At 34.7% G+C, this 21,675-nt stretch overlaps 2 protein-coding genes and 1 long non-coding RNA gene across 4 annotated transcripts; 2 read left to right on the forward strand and 1 right to left on the reverse strand.

Annotated features, from left to right (window-relative positions):
* The first annotated feature begins 786 nt into the window (after positions 1–786).
* On the forward strand, positions 787–4,288 carry LOC132279080 (NEDD8-conjugating enzyme Ubc12-like). Of its 2 annotated transcripts, none has more exons than XM_059781012.1 (6): positions 787–942; positions 2,153–2,266; positions 3,142–3,250; positions 3,506–3,584; positions 3,689–3,805; positions 3,882–4,288. In XM_059781012.1, the coding sequence occupies exons 2-6, from the start codon at positions 2,158–2,160 to the stop codon at positions 4,017–4,019; spliced, it is 552 nt and encodes a 183-aa protein (XP_059636995.1). In that variant the 5' UTR covers positions 787–942; positions 2,153–2,157; the 3' UTR covers positions 4,020–4,288. The 2 variants fall into 2 exon arrangements, with proteins under 2 accessions (XP_059636995.1, XP_059636996.1); XM_059781013.1 differs by lacking the exon at positions 787–942 and adding an exon at positions 1,124–1,148.
* Positions 4,289–4,664: 376 nt separating this feature from the next.
* LOC132279082 (uncharacterized) lies at positions 4,665–10,830 on the forward strand. The gene is made up of 2 exons (XR_009471208.1): positions 4,665–7,705; positions 7,788–10,830. It is a non-coding gene; the product is annotated as an uncharacterized LOC132279082 (long non-coding RNA).
* A 7,926-nt stretch (positions 10,831–18,756) lies between these two features.
* On the reverse strand, positions 18,757–20,093 carry LOC132277807 (uncharacterized). Its single transcript, XM_059779651.1, has 2 exons — positions 19,295–20,093; positions 18,757–19,196 (listed from the first exon to the last, which is right to left on the reverse strand). Exons 1-2 carry the CDS (start codon positions 20,091–20,093, stop codon positions 18,757–18,759), a joined length of 1,239 nt encoding a protein of 412 aa, XP_059635634.1.
* Between the last annotated feature and the right edge of the window lie 1,582 nt (positions 20,094–21,675).

Below are 21,675 nucleotides of genomic sequence, written 5' to 3' on the forward strand. Positions count from 1 at the left end.
CATAATCAAATCGATGCAAGTATCATTACTCTATCAGAATATACAACCACACTTAGATAATAATTAAAAAAATATAAATATATACAATACATTTATATCAAAGTTATACACACCTCTCACATATTTCATTGTGTTATAACTTCATAACACAGTTACATTCTCCTGTATCTAATTTTAGAGAGCACTAAACACTTTTATAAGGGCTCGCTTGCAAACGTGTTTTATTTATTTATTTATTTATTTTTTATCCTGCTTTAAATTGTGTTCAATACTATTTTGAAATTTTTTTTAGTAACGTAAATTTGTTACAAGATTTTTGGAAATAAAAATATGTAAACGTGTTTGATAAAAATTGTGTAAGTTTACAAAATTAAATGGCTAGTTAAAAATGTCACTTTATAATTTTTTTTTTTACTGTAATATTTTTGAACAGTATTTTATTATAGTGTGAAAGCAACCAAAAATATGATTTTTATGCTTTTAATTTTGTCCTCAATTTCAAAAGTTATTCAATAATATTCAAATCACAATAAATATTACAAACTTAGTGTTTTTTATTCCATAATAAACTAACAAAAGCAAAAGCATTAACCGAACTTGCCTAACAAGTTTTCTTATTGTTTTGAACTTTGAAGCTTGAAGAGCTTATCGTAACTATATAAGAAAGCAGCCCCCACATTAGTCCAATTCGCTTCCGAAACCTGAAGTGGTCACCAATCATTGGCCCACCGCAAAGACCCACTGAGCTGATCCAAGTCCAAAATTCACACACACACACACACACACACACACACACACACACACAAATTATGGTAGTAAAAAGGTAGACTTGGTTTCAGCGTCATTTCTAAGATTCTCTCTCATCTCTACCAAAACATATCTATCTGCTGGTCCATCTGCGTTCTGAAACCTATTGCTTCTCTGCGCCTTTTCATCAAACAGGTTCGCTTCAATCATCTCCTCTCTAATATATATATATATATATATATATGCGCACACACCTATAGTTGTATGTATTGCTATATGTATAATTTTTAGATAAACAGATGTACATATGTAGATTTATATGGATGTTGTTGATTCTTGATCAGATCGTGCAATTTAAAGCTTGTTTCTTGTATCTGTGCTTCGGAAACCTTCCTTTTTCGGTTTAAATACTTTGTTTACTCTTTGCAGTTCTTTATTTCTTCTTTGATGTTTCTAATCTTTAATTAAATGGGGTTTTCAATTAAATAGGATGTTCTACAACTAATCTGGTTTCTATGATTGTATCTATGTAATATTGTGATGGTATTTACTGAATTGCTTGTTGATATGTTGTTTTTGAAAGTAATAGCTTGGAATCTGGTTACTGAATTCAGAACCCTTGTTCATGACCTAGGCTATGCTTGTTATTTTGTGATTTTTGTTCTTTTTATCGGTTTCTCCTTTTATGCTGTTGAGGGTAGCTATTGTTTGTCTAATCAATAGAGCTAAAAGTGAGTTGAATCACTGAAATTGATATAACTAGTAGACTAAGGAACACAATCGAAGGATGTTGAAATATTTACGACATATACTAAACTGTCTCTAATTGTGAACTTGCTTCTTTGAAGCTGAAAGCAATCCTCTGATGAAAGAGAATTAATTGTTTCAAAGGAATGCTTGCAAATTTGTGTGTGTTCCTGTGATTAGATTTGAATATATTTTCTTCTTGCTTGGGTTGTGAATCTGAGGATAGTTAATGTTGGCAAAGGTCAGAACTTTTTACTGCAATTTCTCTAGGATCATTCTCAATTTGTCTTGGGGTGTTTTGCCTTGAATAAAGGATAAATTAATTTTTTTGAGCTTGAGATGAGTCAAACAGTTTATATAAAGCAATAGATTCTCTTAAACCTGTTAACGAAGCCTAGTGCTTGCTCAGAAGAGCTGCATGTACAGGTGAAGATAAAGTAGGATTGTTACATGGGTGTGTTGAATGTTCTCTAATACTTATAAAAATAAAAAAAAGTGAAAAATGAATGTTCTCTAATGATGCGATGGACCCAAGATTTTTCCTTGTGTTTGCTTTTTAAACAATTTATTTCACAAATACTTGGGAAAGAAGTTTATTGAATGCTGCTTGATTTGTTTATTTTTTATTTATTGTTCATTTTTGTTATAATTCTTGTAGGAGCAATGATCAAACTATTTAAAGTAAAGGAGAAGCAGAGAGAACTTGGTGAAAATGCAAATGGGAAGCCACCAGTCAAGAAGCAAAGTGCTGGGGAATTACGTCTCCACAAAGGTTCCTCTTATAAATAGTGATAATTTCTCATCAGTTATTTATTTATTGTTCTTGTAATAAACATGTGTTCTTTTATATAGATTTATTAATTCCAAGTTTTTTGAACATTTAGTAGCAGTTAATTTTGTATGGTATTTAAGCAGGTGTAGTGGAAGTGTTGTATTCGATGAGGAGTTCAATTTCTTGATTTGCATTACAATTTAGATAGCATTCAATTAATTTTAAAACTATACTAACCAAATAAGTTTTCTAGTCCATTTTTCAGTGATTCCATGTGAGGTGTCTTTTATCTGTTTAAACAAACGATATCTAAAGAAGTCATATTGCTATTTAAGATTGTGTTTTACTTAGAAAACAGGCAGTGGGAATTAGGCGAATGGATTTTCTTTCCCAAAGAGGAGGGATTGAACTTTGCAATTTTGTTGGATATTGTTGGGAATATTGTGTTTGTTACCTTTAAGATTGGGAATTGTCATTTTAAGTATAAGTGAGAGGTAGGATTAAAGGATTTGGAAATTGTAGATTACATGCTCTCAAAGGGGTCTTTCAAGGACATGTTGGAGCATTAATAAGGTTCACATGTACATGGAAGTGTATTGGGATGGTCTTACTGAACAAATCTTGAAATAACTGGAATATAATTCTATTACCATCTTATTTTCCACTGCATGGCCTGAATAAAACATAAACCTAATCAAAATTTCCTTTTGTTGTCTACTTATCAAAAAAAAAAAAAGTTCCTTTTGTTGTCTTTTGCTGGGAAATTTTCATTTGCTGTCATAATTCCTGGATGAGGATTCATCTTGCTTTCTCATTTTAAATGCTCATATTATCAGATGTAATTGTATTTTTTTTTGGAATTTTTTACCTTGTAGATATAAGTGAACTCAACCTACACAAAACATGTACCATATCATTCCCTAATGGGAAGGATGACTTGATGAACTTTGAGGTTACAATTCGTCCGGATGAAGGATATTATTTGTAAGTAATGCTTTCCAAGTATCTTTATAGTTTGTTATGAATTAGACAACTATGCACCACTGATATATATGTTTCTCTTCACTCTTCTAATAGTGGTTCATTGTGTCTTGTGCAGCAAGATATTAGTTTTGATACAATTTTTCTTTTTGTCTTTTTATTTTATACACACACACATGCACACACACATAAAATATTGTGGAATGCTCTATGGCCCATGGGTTTTCTAATTCATTTAACTGGACACTCATTCTCTAGAGGTGGCATATTTGTATTCTCATTCCAAGTTTCTCCTATCTATCCCCACGAGGCACCAAAAGTCAAGTGCAAGACAAAGGTTTGCAAAAACTTGTATTTCAATTTTTCTTTACTAATTTGTTGAGATTTCAGTAAATCAGTTTATATGGGTAGGCTATCACTAATTTAACATCATATTTACAGGTTTACCATCCTAATATCGATTTGGAAGGAAATGTATGTCTTAACATTCTTCGAGAAGACTGGAAACCTGTCCTAAATATAAATACCATTATTTATGGCCTGTATCATCTATTCACGGTATTTCTTCTTCTGGTGCAAAGCCATTGTAGATCAGTGGATTTATGATATTATCTAATTGTGGCTTTTTGTTTAGGAACCCAATCATGAGGATCCCCTCAATCCAGATGCAGCTGCGGTGTTGAGGGATAACCCCAAGATGTTTGAATCCAACGTGAGGAGAGCAATGGCTGGTGGGTATGTGGGACAGACTTTCTTCGCTCGATGCATATAGCATCTGAAGGCAGCATCAAGTGTTCACTTAGTTAAAACTGGTGATGCTTAAGGTCAGAGTTTGTACATTTGGATGCAAGATCATCTTGTCTATCTGCAGTACAGATGATTGGGTTACAAATATCTTTGAATTTATGTAACTGGCAAGTGCCTGAAAATGTTTGTATGCTGTTATAACCTTATGTTTGTTTGTTTTGATGAAATAATTATGTCAAACTGAATTTTAGGCATCTGCTTTGAGGAAGTCTATGATCTTTGCTGTTGATTCAAGTTGTGTAATTGCATTTGGTTCTTCTGAGTGATAGGTTTTTACTATTCAACAAACACTTCTATTATTTAGTCTAAATTGATTAGATGCCCACCTATGCTTACACTGTCCAGAGTTTGTGTAATTGCATTCAAGTTGTGTAATTGCATTTGGTTCTTCTGTACGGATGTTTTGTTCTTTTGGGACCATAACCTATTTTCATTTTGTGCCGGGGATGGTTATGGAATCCTATTCCTAAGATCAAAAGTCAACTCTAAGCTCTGTTAATGGATTGATTTCCTTGAAGTGCCAGAAAAGTACCTTGTTTGGCGTGGAGAAACACACTTTATGGGTTGGATCTTACCTTTGAAAGTTTCAGAAGCTGAGTGATAGGTAAATCACATTTGGTATACCTTCTCCTAAATTGCCATGGCCATGTGACTCTGTGTACTCACACTTGTACTGATAGAAAGATGTTGTAGGTGAAGGAAGTGCCGCATCAGGTTGTGCTACTGATTGTTCGAGGTTAATCTCCAACTGATTCAGCTGTCATGGTATTAAAGGGTCTTCTTAATGTTGCATATTTGAAGAGCTACATGTACAGGTCCACTTAAAGTATCCAAATCGCTCTCCCCTACCTCCCTTCTATGGTTCTACCCAAGTTTATGTTTGTTCTAATTATTCTGGAAAAAAGAAAAAAGAATTGGATGTTCTCGATAATGCCTTGTGAGCAAAATGACTTTTAGTTGTTTCTTAAGCTGATATTTTGTTTGGTTCCTAGTTTATTCTGCCTGGTGAACCTAGCATTTGCAGTTTCACGGAGATATCATCAACTCCTTTGGTTTCAAAGGTAAAGGAAAAAAATTGCACAAATGCAGGTATGCAATCAAATTTACTTCTTTGGATAGGATTGTATTCTCATGCTCTATTTGCTCTTAGTTTTCAGCATTCTTCATTTAGGTGATTACTACTGTACTTAAGTATAAATTGTTTAGGTGTTTTCACAAGTATTTGAAGGAGCTATATTGCAATAATGGACTCTATGGAATAGACTACATAAAGTCCTGACCTAATTCACAACATTATATCTAGTTATGGATGCATATTCTTCGTGTGACAACTCTTTTCTCTTTCTTTTCAACCGGTCCTTGTACTGAAATCTTCGTGCAACATTCTCTCTCCTATGATAGCCATTGTAGCTCCCAACCGAGCGATTACTGTATCATGTCATTGCTGGATATGTAGCTGATTTAGGCAGGCGAGCGCGAGCAATGCACTGAGTGCCGCTCTCCACAGCTCTGGTTGGTACCTGTCTCCCCCCTATACCGGCCTCCCTTTTGACATAACCATTGCATTCTTGGCATCTGAAGCATGTTACATGGTGCTTTTTAATAATCCTGTTCAATTGTATGAATGAATAAACAACAATGTGCCTTAGGCAGTGCAAGCCTCTCTGCATCAATGATTCAAAACTGATCCATTGCTGCAGCTAAGCAAAGGAGAAGACTTTTGCAAATTAAACGCCCAGCACAAACAAGCAGCTAGACTCGTGCATTCTTTGGGATCTTCTGACATTTCCCATTGCTTAAGTACTATGAAGCACCAACATTTCTACGAAGGAGCCGTACCCGTGTCGTGTCTATGTTGGATACCAACACACATCAAATACTCTTTGGATACGTGTCCGAAACTTCGTATACGTGGTTGTAAATAAAAATAAATTTTTATTTTTTATTTTTTTATTTTGGATAGTGTCCGCCAACATTTAGGCTGACGCTTTCAAATATTTCTAAAACAAGTCCATCTAGTAATCTTGAAAATAATATGAACATATTAAACTTTTTTCTTTAAGAAAAAATTTATATTATACACACATGATCACAAGCAAAACATTGAACGAGTGATATTTGTTCATTTAAAATAAATACACATTATGACAAAGTAGTGGAATAAATACTGTAGATATGATATAAAAATCATTACAACTCTCAGAATAAAATTAATAATGAATTAAAGTTTTATAATATTATTAATCAATATATATATATATATATATATATATATATATAAATATATAAATAAATATTTATATTTATAAATCATACACGTGGGCTTCGTCCTACTTTTTTAAAATTTAGCGTGCCAATGTATCCATACTCCTTAAGTAACATAAGCCATCTGCACTGCCAAGACGTTAGAATAATAGTCATGGACACCCCCTAGACATGAGTTCAATTCATGGTCATGTCCAAAATTTAAAAATAAGTTTTTTAATTTCAAATACTTGTCCCGGCGACCGAAGCCCCGGTGAACGGCGGCCGTAACTATAATGGTCCTAAGGTAGCGAAATTTCTTGTCGGGTAAGTTCCAACCCGCACAAAAGACGTATTTTGAACATTTGGTCAACACATTCAATTACATGGCAGCGTGGAGACTGAAGACAAACATATACCAAAGCGTTAAAACCTTTTTTTTAAAAAAAAAAAAAAAAAATACCCAAAAACAAAAGAGAATGACATTAAACCGATGTCACCTATATAATAAACTAAAGCATGACAACATAGGATGGTAATATGATATACAATATTTTTTATATTCAAATATCTCTATAATGACAACGTAGGAAAGTAATATGATATTTTATATTTTATATTTTTTTAATATTCGAATAGCTTCATCGGGTAGTACTTACATTGCTTACAATTTTTTAAATCACAAATAGTAATAAATGAATTGTGACACTGAAAGTTAACACATTCAGATTATATTTATATAAATAGAAATGACATGTCATCAATTATAATGATAACATTATTTTCCACTCTCATAAAAAAATTCTTTGTATTTGACTCTCAAATTATATATCCGCTCATTTTCCTAAATAAAGACTTCTTATTTGTCTTTTTAATTTTATTTTAGATCTCTCACTTTTGAGACAATTTCACATGGTACGGTCAACTTTTTTTTTTTTTTTTTTTGACTTGGGCCACTTCCATATGCTAGTCAAGTTATGTGATGTTCGTAGAATGGCCCGCCAAAAATGATGGTGTAATGGGCTTCGACTTTAGAAAAATTACAATGTTCATTACTAAGGGCCTGTTTGAGAGGTGTTCTATTGTGTTTTGTAATGTTCCAGATCCGCTACAGTAACTCACTTTGAGAACAAAATATATTTAGGCCGGCCTGTGTTGGTTTCAACAATGCTAGAACATTTTCTAAAAATGAGCCAAAAGTTGGAACATCAATTTGGTGTTCTGGATTGTTCCAAATATCTAGCCGGCCCAAAAATCACTGGGTGCAACAAATGCACCCACTATTTGAGAACATGTATAAAGAGAAATTGGGTACATGTTGCAGGGCTAGGGTTCTCGCGCAGTTGAGGCGATTAGGCGACTCCAGTACGGCTGATGTCTTCTACAAATCGACGACCCTATTTCATGGTGAGCTCATCTGGATCTTCGTATTTCATGTGTAACATACCTAATCCTTCTTCTCTCTCTAAAATTTCGACGGTGTGTGAAGATTGGGCTTGAAATCGACGACTGTGTCTGAAGATCTGAAGAGCTCTCCCTTCATCGCGTCTCTCTCTACTCTCGGATTATCTTCTCTCTTCTCCGGCTGATTTACCCCAACGAGAAACGCTTGCAGCCGTCTGCAACTTCCAGCTAGCTCCAGTCTTCTTCTTCGGCGATGGATTGACAAGAAAATTTCCAGAATCTCCCCAAGCTCTCTACCTCTATTTCCTCATCTCTCTCATCTCGGGTATGTTTTAGTTTTTCTAGGTTTGCTTTATGCTTTCAAATCATACTTAATAACAATAATGTTGAAGCATTTTATCAATCAACGAAGATGATTCCTCATCTTAACAAATAGGCATGAAAATGAGATTCACATTGAAGAAGGTAATAGATTTAGGAAATATAACAGAGAAACAAACTTCAGTTTTCTAAAATTTTTAAGAACTATTACAAATAATATATCTCTGACTGAATAGGATATCCGTAATTTGTTTGTACGCATTACCTTGATTGGCTCTTTGATTTCTATCTGTAGAATACTAGCCTACTCTCTGATCAACTAGAGTTATTTTATAATTTTGTTTTTAATTTTTTTGAGAGAATTTTTAATCAATATATGCATGTTTGAAATCGGTATTTGCAATCAATTCAATAAAAAGAGTTTTGCAAAAATCTGCGTATGTGAAGTTATAGGCTGTGGATATGAAGTTTTTTTTTAATGGACTGAGTAGAATATTGCTCTATTAGTTAATGTCTATGATTTTTTTTCTTTTTCCCTTCCTCCATACTTTACATATGTATGTTAATACTATATATATCATACACACAAATTCAAATTTTTTTTTTTTTTGTTTCTGTGTTTGTCTTCATTTAGTTGATAGAAACCAAGAAGGGATCTTTCCCATGTAGCTAAAATGAATACTTTCAAAGGAAAGGATTAAGGTTCAGTGGGAAGAATCCATATGTTGGTCAATTAGAATGTTATTTGAATTGGTTTCTTTTGATGAACTTACATAGTTACATGGTTATTAGTTGCTTAGAGTTATAATGAAATGATTGCTTTTTGAATCCTTAAAACTTTACCTCTGATTATTGTGAAAAGAAAAGCACCTTAATAAAATAGAATTTACCTTATTGTTTTAAAACATCTTACATAAATCATTGGCTTGCACTCTATTTTTAATGCATGAATTATTGAAACTACTGATCAGAAAATCTTACATATGAATTGGTAAAGTTGTGACTTCCAATAATTTTCTACATTTGTGCTTTTATGATATTATTCAATTCTGATTGAAAATAAGGTTTGGAGAGTATGTTTTAGTTAAGCTTTTGTTCTTATGCAAACAAGTAATTACAAACAAAAATTTAGTCATGGTATGTAGATTTATTAGAAAACTGGTTCAGCTGATGTGTAGTAATCTAGTAGATGGGATAAGTTCCTATTTTCCTTTCTATTTTGGGTCTGCAGTGTGGTTCTTGTGTGACCCTACTTGTTGCTATTAGTACTTGTTGCTCTTAGTATAAATTTTTTTTGTTTTATATCTTAGTTGCGGAATATATTCATGTTTAATTTGAATTAGAAAATGTGGAATCTGAAAAAATCTTTGTATTTTAGTGTTAACATAATGAAAAATATTGCCAGATCGATTAGTAACATAGGACAAAGACAAAATATTTTTATTTTACTTTGTTTTTTAGTGTTAACATAAGACCATGTTGCAATTACCACATATGATAGTTTAAAAAAGAAAGATAGAAGAATGTCACTGAACATGCATAATTTATGGGACAGCTGTTGTTAATGACCCTTTTAAAACTATGTAATTAGATGGATATGAATGGTGAGAATGTGGTTGGAGAAGAAATAGAGGACCTTACAGACAATACCGATGATGGAAAACTAGTATGGGATGATTCTCAGCTCGAAGCTTTCATCATCTGTATGGAGGAAGAAGTGAAAGTTGGTAATCAGAGTAGCGAAACTTTTTGCCCTGCTAGTTGGAAGAATATAGTAAAAGGCATAAGGGTCCGTACAGGGAAGAAGTATGAACTGAAACAACTTAGGAGCAAATTCAACCACGTGAGGGTATAGTACAAAGCCTTTGTGAGTTTGTTAACAGAAACAGGCGTATGATACAATGCTGAGACGAGCATAGTTATAGTTGAAATAGAAAGATGGCCTAGATTGATGAAGGTTAGTTATTCAAATAAATGTATATTTATTTGAGAAATGTATACTTAACCTAATATTAATAGTACTTTAATAATTTGTAGGTGAATGCCTATGATGGTAAGGTTCGAAAGAAGGGATGGAAGCATTTTGACAAGCTCACCACCATATTTGGAGGCACACACGCTTCAGGTGCACATGTCCATGCTTCGACTAATCCACCCATTATCAACTAAGCCCGCGCACACCATGCAGCCATACATAGCTCATTTGAAATTGATGATTTACCTCAGTTAGGAGGTCATGAGATCAGTCCCTCTCCTTAACCTCGTGGTAAGAAACCAAAGAAAGAGAGTTTTGCCTCCACAATGAGCGATGTCATGCGTGAAATGAAAGATATTGAACGAGAGAAATGTGATCGAATTGAAAGGGCCTAAAAGAAGCTTCATCATCTAATATGAAAATAGTCCATGAAGAATGTCAGGTTGAAGTAAATTATCCGGACAAGACAAAATGTGATTTTAAGTTATGTTGTAGTATTTTGAATAAGTTGGAGGGCGTTGATATGAAACAATATGCTAAGGTCACCCAGATGTTACGTAATGATGAAGTTTGGAGGAAGTTCTTTCTAAATGGCTTTCCTGATGATAAGAGGGTTGGTTGGATTATGAATCTTTGATTTGGTGTGTTGCTTTTATTATGACTTTGGATGATTGTACTATTAAGTATACTTTATTTGGTTTGTTACTTTTATTTCTTATTTGGTTTTGTTATGACTTTGGATGATTGTAATATTAAGTACACTAGTATTTATGTTATTGGGATGATTATAATGACAATATCAGTATTTGGCTTGAGATGATTTTATTTGCTATCTTGCTTTTATTTCTTATTTAGTATATGGCTTGGGATGATTGTAATTTATGTCGTTTATTACATTTTGTATTATACAGATGGATATTTGGACAATAATTAAGTTGTATGATGATGATAGCGACAATGAATGTGTCATCATAATGGCATGTATGCTGGATTATTATATGAAACATTATCATAAACAATCTTGTAGGGATTCACTTTTAATTGGGGAAACATATATAATGGAGATCTTGTATGGGCATGGAAGTAGATGTTTTGAAAACTTCAGGATGTCCACCCCTGTATTTTTTAAGTTGTGTGGGGAGCTTAGGGCTAGTTTGGTGTGGTGGAATGAAATACAAAGAAAATGGAATGGAATGGTTTTTATTCCATTATTGTGTTTGGTGCCTAATTTTAAATTTGGAATCGTCATTCTCCACCATTCTTGGAGAATGGTCATTTCATCAAAGTTATTCCACCTTCAAACAAAAGGAATGACCATTCCATTCCCTCTTTCAACTCTCTTTCTCTTTCTCCCAACATTTCTCTCTCTAGACTACCCCCATCAGAAACCATGGCGCCCAATCTAAAACCCCATCTAGGTCTCCTCCTATTCTTTCTCTACATCATCTCCATCCCCGCAATTTCCCCTTCCTCCGATCCCCCAACAGTCTACGAAATTCTCCCCCAATTTGGCCTCCCGAGCGGTCTTTTGTCAGACTCCATCAAATCGTACTCTCTTTCCGATGACGGAAGCTTCGTCGTCAAGCTCGGAAAGCTATGCTATATATAGTTCAAGTACTTGGTCTATTACGAGACGAAAATTACAGGGAAGCTCAAATATGGGTCAATCACGAATTTGGATGGCATTTAGGTCTAACGATTCTTTTTGTCCCCTCTGTCGGTGACGATCTAGCAGAACAAAAGCATGTTTTTTCTCTATTAGTCGATTCCTCTCTCACAGTTGTTTTTGGTATTTTTGGTGGATTTCATCTATTAGTCGATTCCTCTATTTTTGGTAGATTTCATCTGTTTTTTAGAGTTGTTTTTGGGATTTTTGGTGGATTTCAGAATTCATTTATCGAAATGAATAGTGGTGATGGTCGTGGTTATGGCAGTAGGAATATTGATAGCTATGGAGACTTTGCGTTTATCTCTCTATTTTCTCTCTATCATCTCTTCACCTTTTTGCTTTTGTTAATTTTTTTACAATAAAGGGTATTTAAAATAATATAAATCCATTTCATTCCAACTTTACACATTCCATGTTTGCAACCAAACGGTAGAATGTGAATCAACATTCCCATTCCATTCTCTTCTCATTCTATTCCCACCTCCATTCTCATTTCATTCCAATTCGTTCCTGCACACCAAACTAGCCCTTAGGTCATTAGGGTTGAAAGACTCTACATGTGTTAAGTATTTATGAACAAGTTGACATATTCTTGCTTACTTTAGCTCATAATGAAAGGAATCGTGTGGTAGTAGAAAGATTTCAACACTCTACTTATACAATTTCAAAACACTTCCATTCGGTTTTACAAAAAGTGTGTAATTTAGAGAAAAAAATTATTGTCCCACAGATTTAACCAAAGTTCCTAACCATATAAGGAAGTCAAAAAAGTACCATCCTTTTTTTAAGAATTGCATATGGGCAATTGATGAAACTCATATCCATGCGAACGTGCATGTGGACAGCAAATACCATTACGTGGTAGGAAGGGGGATACCACACAAAATGTAATGGTTGTTTGTGATTTTGATATGATGTTCACGTACGTTGTAGCGGGATGGGAGAGGTCTGCTAATTATTCTAAGATATTGAACGAGACCATTAATAATGAGGATATGCATTTCCTAAAGCATCCAGACGGTAAATGTCATACTTCCTACAATTTTGCAATAGTTATTTTAAATATCATGGTATAATTATTTATAGTTTGTAAAATGGAAGGAAAATATTATTTGGTGGACTCCGGGTATGCCAATCAACTGGGTTTCTTGGCTCCCTATAGGGGTTAACGGTACCACTTCCAAGAGTACCGTAAAGCTTCTCGGTAACCCCAAGGTAGAGAGGAAATATATAATCACAGGCACTCGTCTTTGCGAAATATCATTGAGAGCTGTTTTGAGATGTTTAAGATGAGATTCCCCATCTTGAAGCAAATGCCCCCGTAGAAGTTTGAAGCTCAGGTTGCTATTGTTCTAGCCAGCTGTACACTTCACAACTTTATAAGAAAGGAGGCGCATGTAGATACAATATTTGATGATGCAATTATGGAGGTGATGATAGATGAAATATTTGAAGATGATAATGATGATATTCAGGCTAATGTGTCACAATCTCGCTCGCGACCAATGAATATTTTACGTGATCATATTGCTAATAATATATGGAATGCAAATCAGCACCCTTGAAATTGTATTTAGATGTTTATCATGTTTGGATAACTATAATAACTACTTTATTATAATTATTTGTTAGTATTTTGTTAGACCAGGAGGGGGAGGGGGGGTGAATTAGTCAAAACCTTCTTTCAAAAGTAACTTAAAAACAGTCAAAACAGTAATCAATGAACATTGCAATAGAAATTACAAGGAAATCCTCTTAATCAAGGAAAACTTTAGTTCTTGGCCAATGCCAATTCAATCATCCACTAGCTGCAAGTAAGCTGTTACACACTCAGCTGTCTCACTCTCTGCACACACCCTTGTCACAGAAGTAGACACTAGTTTTCACACACTCTACTCACACACTAGCTTAACAAGTGTATACACACACTCCCCCTGTCCTAGGCAACCCTGCCAGGACCAAACAAGCTTTCTAAGCTCACCAAATACATTATAGCAAATGTAAAACAACAAACACAAATTCTTTCTTCAATTGAAATAAGGTTGACAACTCAGAATGCCAAATTACCACTTCATAACATCAGTTTTTAGCATTTAGATCTTGAGGGGTAAAATGAGAATTTCTTCTCGAGATTCATTCAATAGTATCATACTCAGTCTTCATTCACTGTGGTACTCATGTTAATGACTTTTGGTCACTGAAGTGTAGCATGAGTTAAGCATATAGAACCAAGATAACCCTTGTTTCAGCAAAAACACAGTCTATGACTAAGGGTTGAAAACTGAAAATTGCAGCAGACCAATTTTCTATCACAAAACCAACTTCAAAATACAAGATTCATTAAAATACACTTGCTAGAGGATTAAAATCTTATAATATAGCAAGGCACAACCAATCAGTGCTTGAGTCCAAGAATATCTCAGAAAATTAAGTAAAACAAATGAGCTCACTGTCCATTTTTTATTTCAGCATGATTTCAACAATAATTCAGTACTTAGCAAGTGTATAAAGGTGATTAATACTTGTGTCAACTCTCTGAAAAGACCTCAGCACCTTGGAACTAAAATCCAATACTCAGTTTAGCCTTTGCAGCAGTGAAAAACAACAGCAAGAACATCTTCTCTGTTATAACAATCACATAGCTCGAATCAGTGAGTTTTTCTGGCTTGAATCATCACCAAAAACTTCAGAAAAACTAGTTCAATCAAGGCTCTCGAGATAATTCAGGCTGCAGCTCAATGTCACTTCTCACAGACAAGGCTTGAACCCTAAAAATGACTATAACAACATATATATATGAAATCACAAAGTGCACAGAACTTCATACATTCACAGAATACACCTGTCACCTCAAGCCAATCATTGGTAAGGTATAATGCAGATATTTTCAAAAGCAAGAACCAATAACAGAAGGCCACCTCAGCAATTTTGTTTCTATGCACACTGAAATACACACAACACTGCAAAATACCATTCAGCTCCAGACTTGACCTCCAAGAAAAGCAATATTCTTACATATTCATTTACTTTAGGACCATTGAAACGTGTCACACTAATGAGCATAGTAAGAAATGACTAGAATATCCTTGCAACAGATTTTTAGCTTCTTAGCTAAGAAAAATCTTGAAACTATATCAATGACAATGCTGATTCACTCAGGTCAATCCAGTTCAATGCAGCATCCAAAACATACGTGTATATGTTGAATACAACTAAGAAATGACAATGTTACCCCTGGAACCCTTTGTGACAATTTACATGAACTGAATCCACACAATACTTAGCAAATTAAGTAGGAACAGATAGATATACTGTGATAAATACATTAAGACAGTTATGAAGTATAAGTTACTGATTAGAAAATGACCACACTATCCTTGAGACTTATTTCAAGCAACTTTGATAATGAAGAAGCCCTTTGAAGCCACTGCCACACAGATTTTTCACATTAAAGAGGCAAACAATGCTTGAGGGACTTCAGGACCAACACTCTCCCCCTTTTGCCTTTAATGACAAAAACTTCAATCATGAAATAAAACCTTAATAAAGTAGACTCAACCAAAGTAATACGAAGCATAGTAACAATAGCAGCAAGTAAGAGAAGGGATAGCTGAAAAACTACCCTTATTTCAGTCCATTCTTCCCTTTTTTGACATTGAAGGACAAAAGGTGAGAAGGACCAACAATGAGATGCTTAGAAAAGGGGTGGAACAACCCTGAGAAGAGCTCTAAGGGTTGAAAATCAGTGAGGGAGAAGAGGTTTGGTCATGATATCTGCCAGTTGATTTTCAGTTGGTAAATAAGTGATGTCAATGAGGCTTTTCTGGACTTTATCTCTAAGAAAGTGATACTTGATGTCAATATGTTTGCTTTTCCAGTGAAGTATGGGATTCTTGCTTATTGCAATGGCACTTTGATTATCACAGTAGAGTTTAGGAGGACTTGAGAATTGAAGACCAAGATCAGCAAAAGCAGTGTGCATCCAGAGAAGTTGGGAACCAGCCTGAGAAACAGCTATGTATTTAGCTTCTGAAGTGGACAGAGAGACAGTATCCTACTTCTTACTTAACCAAGAAACTAAGTTGGAACCAAGAAGATAGGAACAACCTAATGTACTTTTTCTGTCAGGTAATGATCCACCCCAATCAGCATCTGAAAAGGCTGTGATAGGCAATGTGGATGAGAAGATATAATGTAGACCATAGGAAATAGTACCCTTGACATATCTCAGAATCCTTTTAGCAGCCTGAAGATGAGAGAGTCTAGGATTGCTTTGAAACCTTACTACCAACCCCACATAATACATGATATCAGGTTTTGAAGCTGTGAGATACAATAGACTGCCAATGATAGACCTATAAGAGTATAGGGAACTGATTCTGTGGTACACTCAAGAGACAGCTTGGAATTAGGGCACAAGGGGGTTGAAACAGATTTGCACTCGGTCATATTGAATTTTGTAAGCAACTCAGAGGCATATTTTTGTTGAGAGATGAAAATTCCTTTGGAGGTTTGATGAATTTGAAGACCTAAGAAGTATCCAAGAGTTCCCAAAAGAGACATTTCAAATCTGGTTTTCATTAAATTGGCAAACTCTGAGGCTAAAGATGTATTTGAGCCACAAAACATAATATCATCAACATAAACTTGAAGAATAAGGAACTGATCTTTATGAAGCTTGACATAAAGAGTACTGTCCACTTTTTCTCTATGAAAACCTTGTTCGATCAAGAACTGATGCTGTTTTTCATACCAAGCCTTGGGAGCCTGTTTGAGACCATACAAGGCCTTGTTTAACTTGAAAACATAGGAGGGAGACTTGGGATCTTCAAAACCTTCAAGTTGTTCCAGGTATACTTTTTCATTTAACTCTCCATTAAAAAAGGCAGACTTAACATCCATTTGGTACACTTTGACTTGTTTGTGACAAGCAAAGGACAAGAGCATTCTAATGGATTCCATCCTAGCAACTGGGGCAAAAGTTTCATCATAGTCAATACCAGCTTGTTGAGAGTATCCTTTGCACACCAATCTAGCCTTGTTTCTAAGAACTGTCCCTTTTTCATCAAGTTTGTTTCTGTAAATCCATTTGGAACCAATAACATTCTTAGCTGCAGGTCTAAGAACCAGTGTCCAAGTGTCATTTTTGTGAATTTGATTAAGTTCTTCTTTCATAGCAACCATCCAATCTTCACTTTTCTGTGCTTCAGAATAGGACTTTGGTTCAATAGAGGATAACATTGCAAAATGACTATATTCTTCACCATTATCAGCTTCTAATTCAGTGAGTTTCTTCTTGTTTCTGGTTTGAACACCAGCCTGAGGAGAACCAATGATGTTTTCAGCTTGAACCTGTTTTTGTAATCCTAGATAAGTAACTTCTCTATGATCATCAAGTTCTGAAGTAGTTTTAACAGATTTATCTAACCCTTGAACAGAATGAGATGGACTGGCTTCAGTTGATCCTAGTGTAGAACTAATGTCATCATTGATGCTGAACTGAGGAGTTTCATCAAATTTAACATGAATTGATTTAATAACCTTGGAGGATCTTAGATTGTAGCATTTGTAAGCCTTGCTTTTTGTTGAGTACCCCAAGAATATCCCTTCATCAGCCTTGGAATCAAATTTTCCTAAGTTCTCTATATGATTGAGAATGAAACACCTGCTACCAAACACTTTAAATTAATGAACTGTTGCAGGTCTTTCATACCTTAGTTCAAAAGGAGTTTTACATGAATTAGGTCTAAGAAGTACCCTGTTGATAATATACACAGCTGTATTAACAGCTTTAGCCCAAAATCCCTTTGCAAGACCTTTTTCAACTAGCATAGTTCTTCCCATTTCCTGAACAGTTCTATTCTTCCTTTCCACAACCCCATTTTGTTGAGGAGTAGCTACAGCTGAGAACTCTTTCTTGATACCTTTTACATCACAATAACTTTCAAATTCCCTCATTGTAAACTCAGAACCAAAATTAGATCTAAGCTTCTTCACAGTACAGCCTCTTTCATTTTCAACAAGATTTACAAACTTAATGAAGTGTGTTATAGCCTCAAACTTTTCTTTCAGAAAGTAAACCCACACCATTCTACTGAAATCTTTAATGAGTAGCATAAAGTACTTACTTCCACCAATGCTTGTAGTTCTGGTAGGACCACAGAGATCTATATGTATTAAATCAAGAGCTCTGGATGTGTTGATTTCTTTGGAAGGGAATGACACTTTAGTTTGTTTGCCTTGCTGACATGTTTTGCATAGATGATTGTCACTGAATTTTAAATCAGGTAAACCTTTCACAACTTTCAATTTCAGGATTTTGATTAGATTTTAGAGTGAAGATGGCCTAGTCTCTTGTGCCACAGTATAGCTTCATCTAGAGACGTTAGATTGCAGTAAGTAGCTTTTTCTGAGACTGTGTACACATTTCCAGAGGATCTGCAAGCTGAGAATAGGACTTTTTCTGATTCAATATCAACCACATTACGTCTTTCTTTATCAAAACAGACTTTTTTCCCATTGTCACATAGTTGGCTTACACTTAGGAGATTATGTTGGAGGCCTTTAACAAGTAATACCTCTTTGATCTCAGGTAATTCATCAGACTTACTCACATTGCCAATACCAATAATCTTGGCCTTTTGATTGTTTCCAAAGATGACATTTCCTCTATCAAAGTGTTTTAGAGATACAAACTTGGAACCATCACCAGTCATGTGTCTCGAGCAGTCACTGTCAACATACCATTTGTCATTTGTGTTACCAACTTTGAAAGTAGTATACAACAACATACTCACAACATTCATTCTCTTTGGTATCCACATCATCTTAGACTTCACAAGAGATTTGCTATCCTTAACTTTCTGAATTGGAGTTATGTCAGACTTCTTTACATACATTTTGGTAACTTTGTAATTCCTCAAGGATGATGTGATAAAATCACTTTCATTTAACCTTGACTTGCTGTAGAAGTTGTCAAATGAATCATGCTTTGTTCTTGAGGGTTATATGATTGGAAATCTTGCATACACTTCTCCTGAAGATGCCTTAACAAACACAGTATGGTTTTGTTTTACTTTGGTTGCAGTGTCACAAATGTAACCAATTCCAGTCTTCCCAATTTGCTTTGTGGATTGCTTCCAAATCTTTAGCCATTTTCAAAGACCTTTCTTCAAGAATTAGTGAGAGTTCTTCTCTGCATCTTTTGGTTGACCATTTAGTGTTGGATTGAGACTTCTTTAGACTTGAGAAGATAAGAGAAATTGAACATAAGGTAGACAGCTTAAGTTTGAAATGTTTAACAAGAAGTTGTTTGGATTTTTGCAACTCAGAGCTAAGGGCTTTCAGCTGAGACTTTTGTTGATTGCACTTCATAGCAAGTGTCTCACATTCTTTAAGTATTTCTTCAATCTCTGAGTCACTGTCTTCACAATCTTCTTCAACTTCAGTTGCTTTCTGTGGTGTTTCAAGAGTAGCCATAAACAAACACTCATCTTCTTTTAATTCTTCAGGTTTGTCTTCTTCAGAAACTGAATCCCAATTTGAAAAGAGAGCCTTTATTCCAAATCTTCCCTTGAAGTTTCCCCCTTCTTTCTTCCTCTGGTTTTGCCCTTTGAAGTTGGACAACTTGAGATATAATGGCCAGGCTTGCCACACCCATAACAAGTTAGATTTTGAGATTGAATTCTCTTCTTAAATCTGAATTTCTTGAACTTCTTTGACAGATAGGCCACTTCATCCTCTTCAAGATCATCTTCCTCAGACTTTGGTTCAGATTCTTCAGTAACTTCTTTGACTTTAAGTGCAACTTCTCTTTTTTGAATAGTTGGAGTTCCAATTCTCATTTCATAGGCTGCAAGAGAAGCTTGTAGATCATCAATCTTCATTTGAGATAAGTCTTTATCCTTAAGAATTGTAACCTTTGCATTGAATCTAGGTTTAAGAGACCTGAGTATTTTCTTGCAAACATCTGAGTCTTTAATGTCTTCACCAAGGGATTTCATATTGTTGACAATATCATTGATCCTAAACAAATACTCAGCTACAGTTTCCCTTTCCTCCATCTTACAAGTTTCATATTGAACTTTGTAGAGCTGAATCTTATTTTCTTTAATGACAGTACTTCCTTCATGGGCAGCCTGAAGAGAGACCCACATTTTTTTAGCTGTCTTGCAATTCTTGACTCTAGGGAACTCTTGTTGCTTTAAAGCACAGTAAAGGACATGTTTGGCTTTACCATCATTAGCCACAACAATTTTATCAGCTTCAGAGAGATTTTCAGGACTAAGAACCACAATTCCATTCACAGCAGCATGCCAGACATCACAAGAGTGAGACATTAAGAATGCTTCCATTATGATTTTCCATGAATCGTAGTTCACACCACTGAACCTTGGAGCTTTGTTTGTAGCTTGGCCTTCATCCATTTCAAAGATCAACTGCAGCTTGCTAGAACCCTACACAGCAGACCAAAGCTCTGATACCAATTATTGGACCAAGAGAGGGGGTGAATTGGTCAAAACCTTCTTTCAAAAACAACTTAAAAACAGTCAAAACAGTAATCAATGAACACTGCAATAGAAATTACAAGGAAACCCTCTTAATTAGGGAAAACCTTGGTTCTTGGCCAATGCCAATTCAATCATCCACTAGCTGCAAGTAAGCTATTACACACTCAGCTGTCTCACTCTCTACACACACCCTTGTCACAGAAGTAGACACTAGTTTTCAGACACTCTACTCACACACTAGCTTAACAAACATATACACACACTCCCCCTGTCCTAAGCAACCCTACCAGGACCAAACAAGCTATTTAAGCTTACTAAATACATTATAGCAAATGTAAAACATCAAACACAAGTTCTTTCTTCAATTGAAATAAGGTTGACAACTCAAAATGCCAAATTCCCACTTCATAACATTAGTTTTCAGCATTTAGATCTTGAGGGTAAAATGGGAATTTCTTTTGAGATTCATTCAATAGTATCATACTTAGTCTTCATTCACTGTGGTACTCATGGTCATGACTTTTAATCACTGAAGTGTAGCATGAGTTAAGCATATAGAACCAAGATAACCCTTGTTTCAGCAAAAAAAACACAGTCTATGACTAAGGGTTGAAAACTGAAAATTGCAGCAGACCAACTTTCTATCACAAAACCAACTTCAACATACAAGATTCATCAAAATACACTTGCTAAAGGATTAAAATCTTATAATATAGCAAGGCACAACCAATCAGTGCTTGAATCTAAGAATATCTCAGAAAATTAAGTAAAACAGATGAGCTCACTGTCCATATTTCAGCATGATTTCAACAATAATTCAGTACTGAGCAAATGTATAAAGGTGATTGATACCCGTGTCAACTCTCTGAAAAGACCTCAGCACCTTGGAACTAAAATCCAATACTCAGTTCAGCCCTTGCAGCAGTGAAAAACAACAGCAACAACATCACATAGCTCGAATCAGTGGGTTTTTCTGGCTTGAATCATCACCAAAAACTTCAGATTTATATTCCCTGGCATAACAAATTCCTATTTAGATTATAGTGACATATGTTCCTGATATATCTGAAATATTTATGATTTATATAATTGGTGAATTCAATGTATTATGTTTCGATTCATTATGGAATTGATAGTGTCTATTTGATTACAAGAAATATTTATATATGTATGTGATGGCGATTAATACATGAATATAAATAGTAATCATAAATTGTTCATAGTCGATAATTATAGATGGACTCATTATTATTTAAGACTTGAACTGGATCCGCGTTAGGTTGACATATATTGCGAGAGCCGTCGTATACAATTGCTCCTTATCATTGTCATGGCGTTTGATTTTTAAGCATGAGAGAAGTATAGACTCTTTTACTAATTAATAATTAGTTTGATTTGTTCGGCGGAATTTTCGGAATCCATAGACCGGCACTTTGGGTAATTATGTAATTAATAGTTAGATGGTTATATTTTCAATATTTATATCTTTGTTACTTGT

The sequence above is a fragment of the Cornus florida genome, unplaced genomic scaffold (genome assembly GCF_030987335.1).
Source record: "Cornus florida cultivar Cherokee Brave unplaced genomic scaffold, ASM3098733v1 CherokeeBrave_3.0.0_Hap2_Chr10, whole genome shotgun sequence".
Classification (NCBI taxonomy): Eukaryota; Viridiplantae; Streptophyta; class Magnoliopsida; order Cornales; family Cornaceae; genus Cornus; species Cornus florida.

Excerpts from the sequence above, each read along its gene's own strand:
- LOC132277807 (XM_059779651.1), bottom strand. The coding sequence starts at position 20,093 with ATGGATGAAGGCCAAGCTACAAACAAAGCTCCAAGGTTCAGTGGTGTG. Across the intron at positions 19,197-19,294 it reads GCCTGGCCATTATATCTCAA|TTTCTGAAGAAGACAAACCT; the intron begins GTTGTCCAACTT and ends ATTGGGATTCAG.
- LOC132279080 (XM_059781012.1), top strand. The coding sequence starts at position 2,158 with ATGATCAAACTATTTAAAGTAAAGGAGAAGCAGAGAGAACTTGGTGAA. Across the intron at positions 2,267-3,141 it reads GGAATTACGTCTCCACAAAG|ATATAAGTGAACTCAACCTA; the intron begins GTTCCTCTTATA and ends TTTACCTTGTAG. Across the intron at positions 3,806-3,881 it reads GCCTGTATCATCTATTCACG|GAACCCAATCATGAGGATCC; the intron begins GTATTTCTTCTT and ends CTTTTTGTTTAG.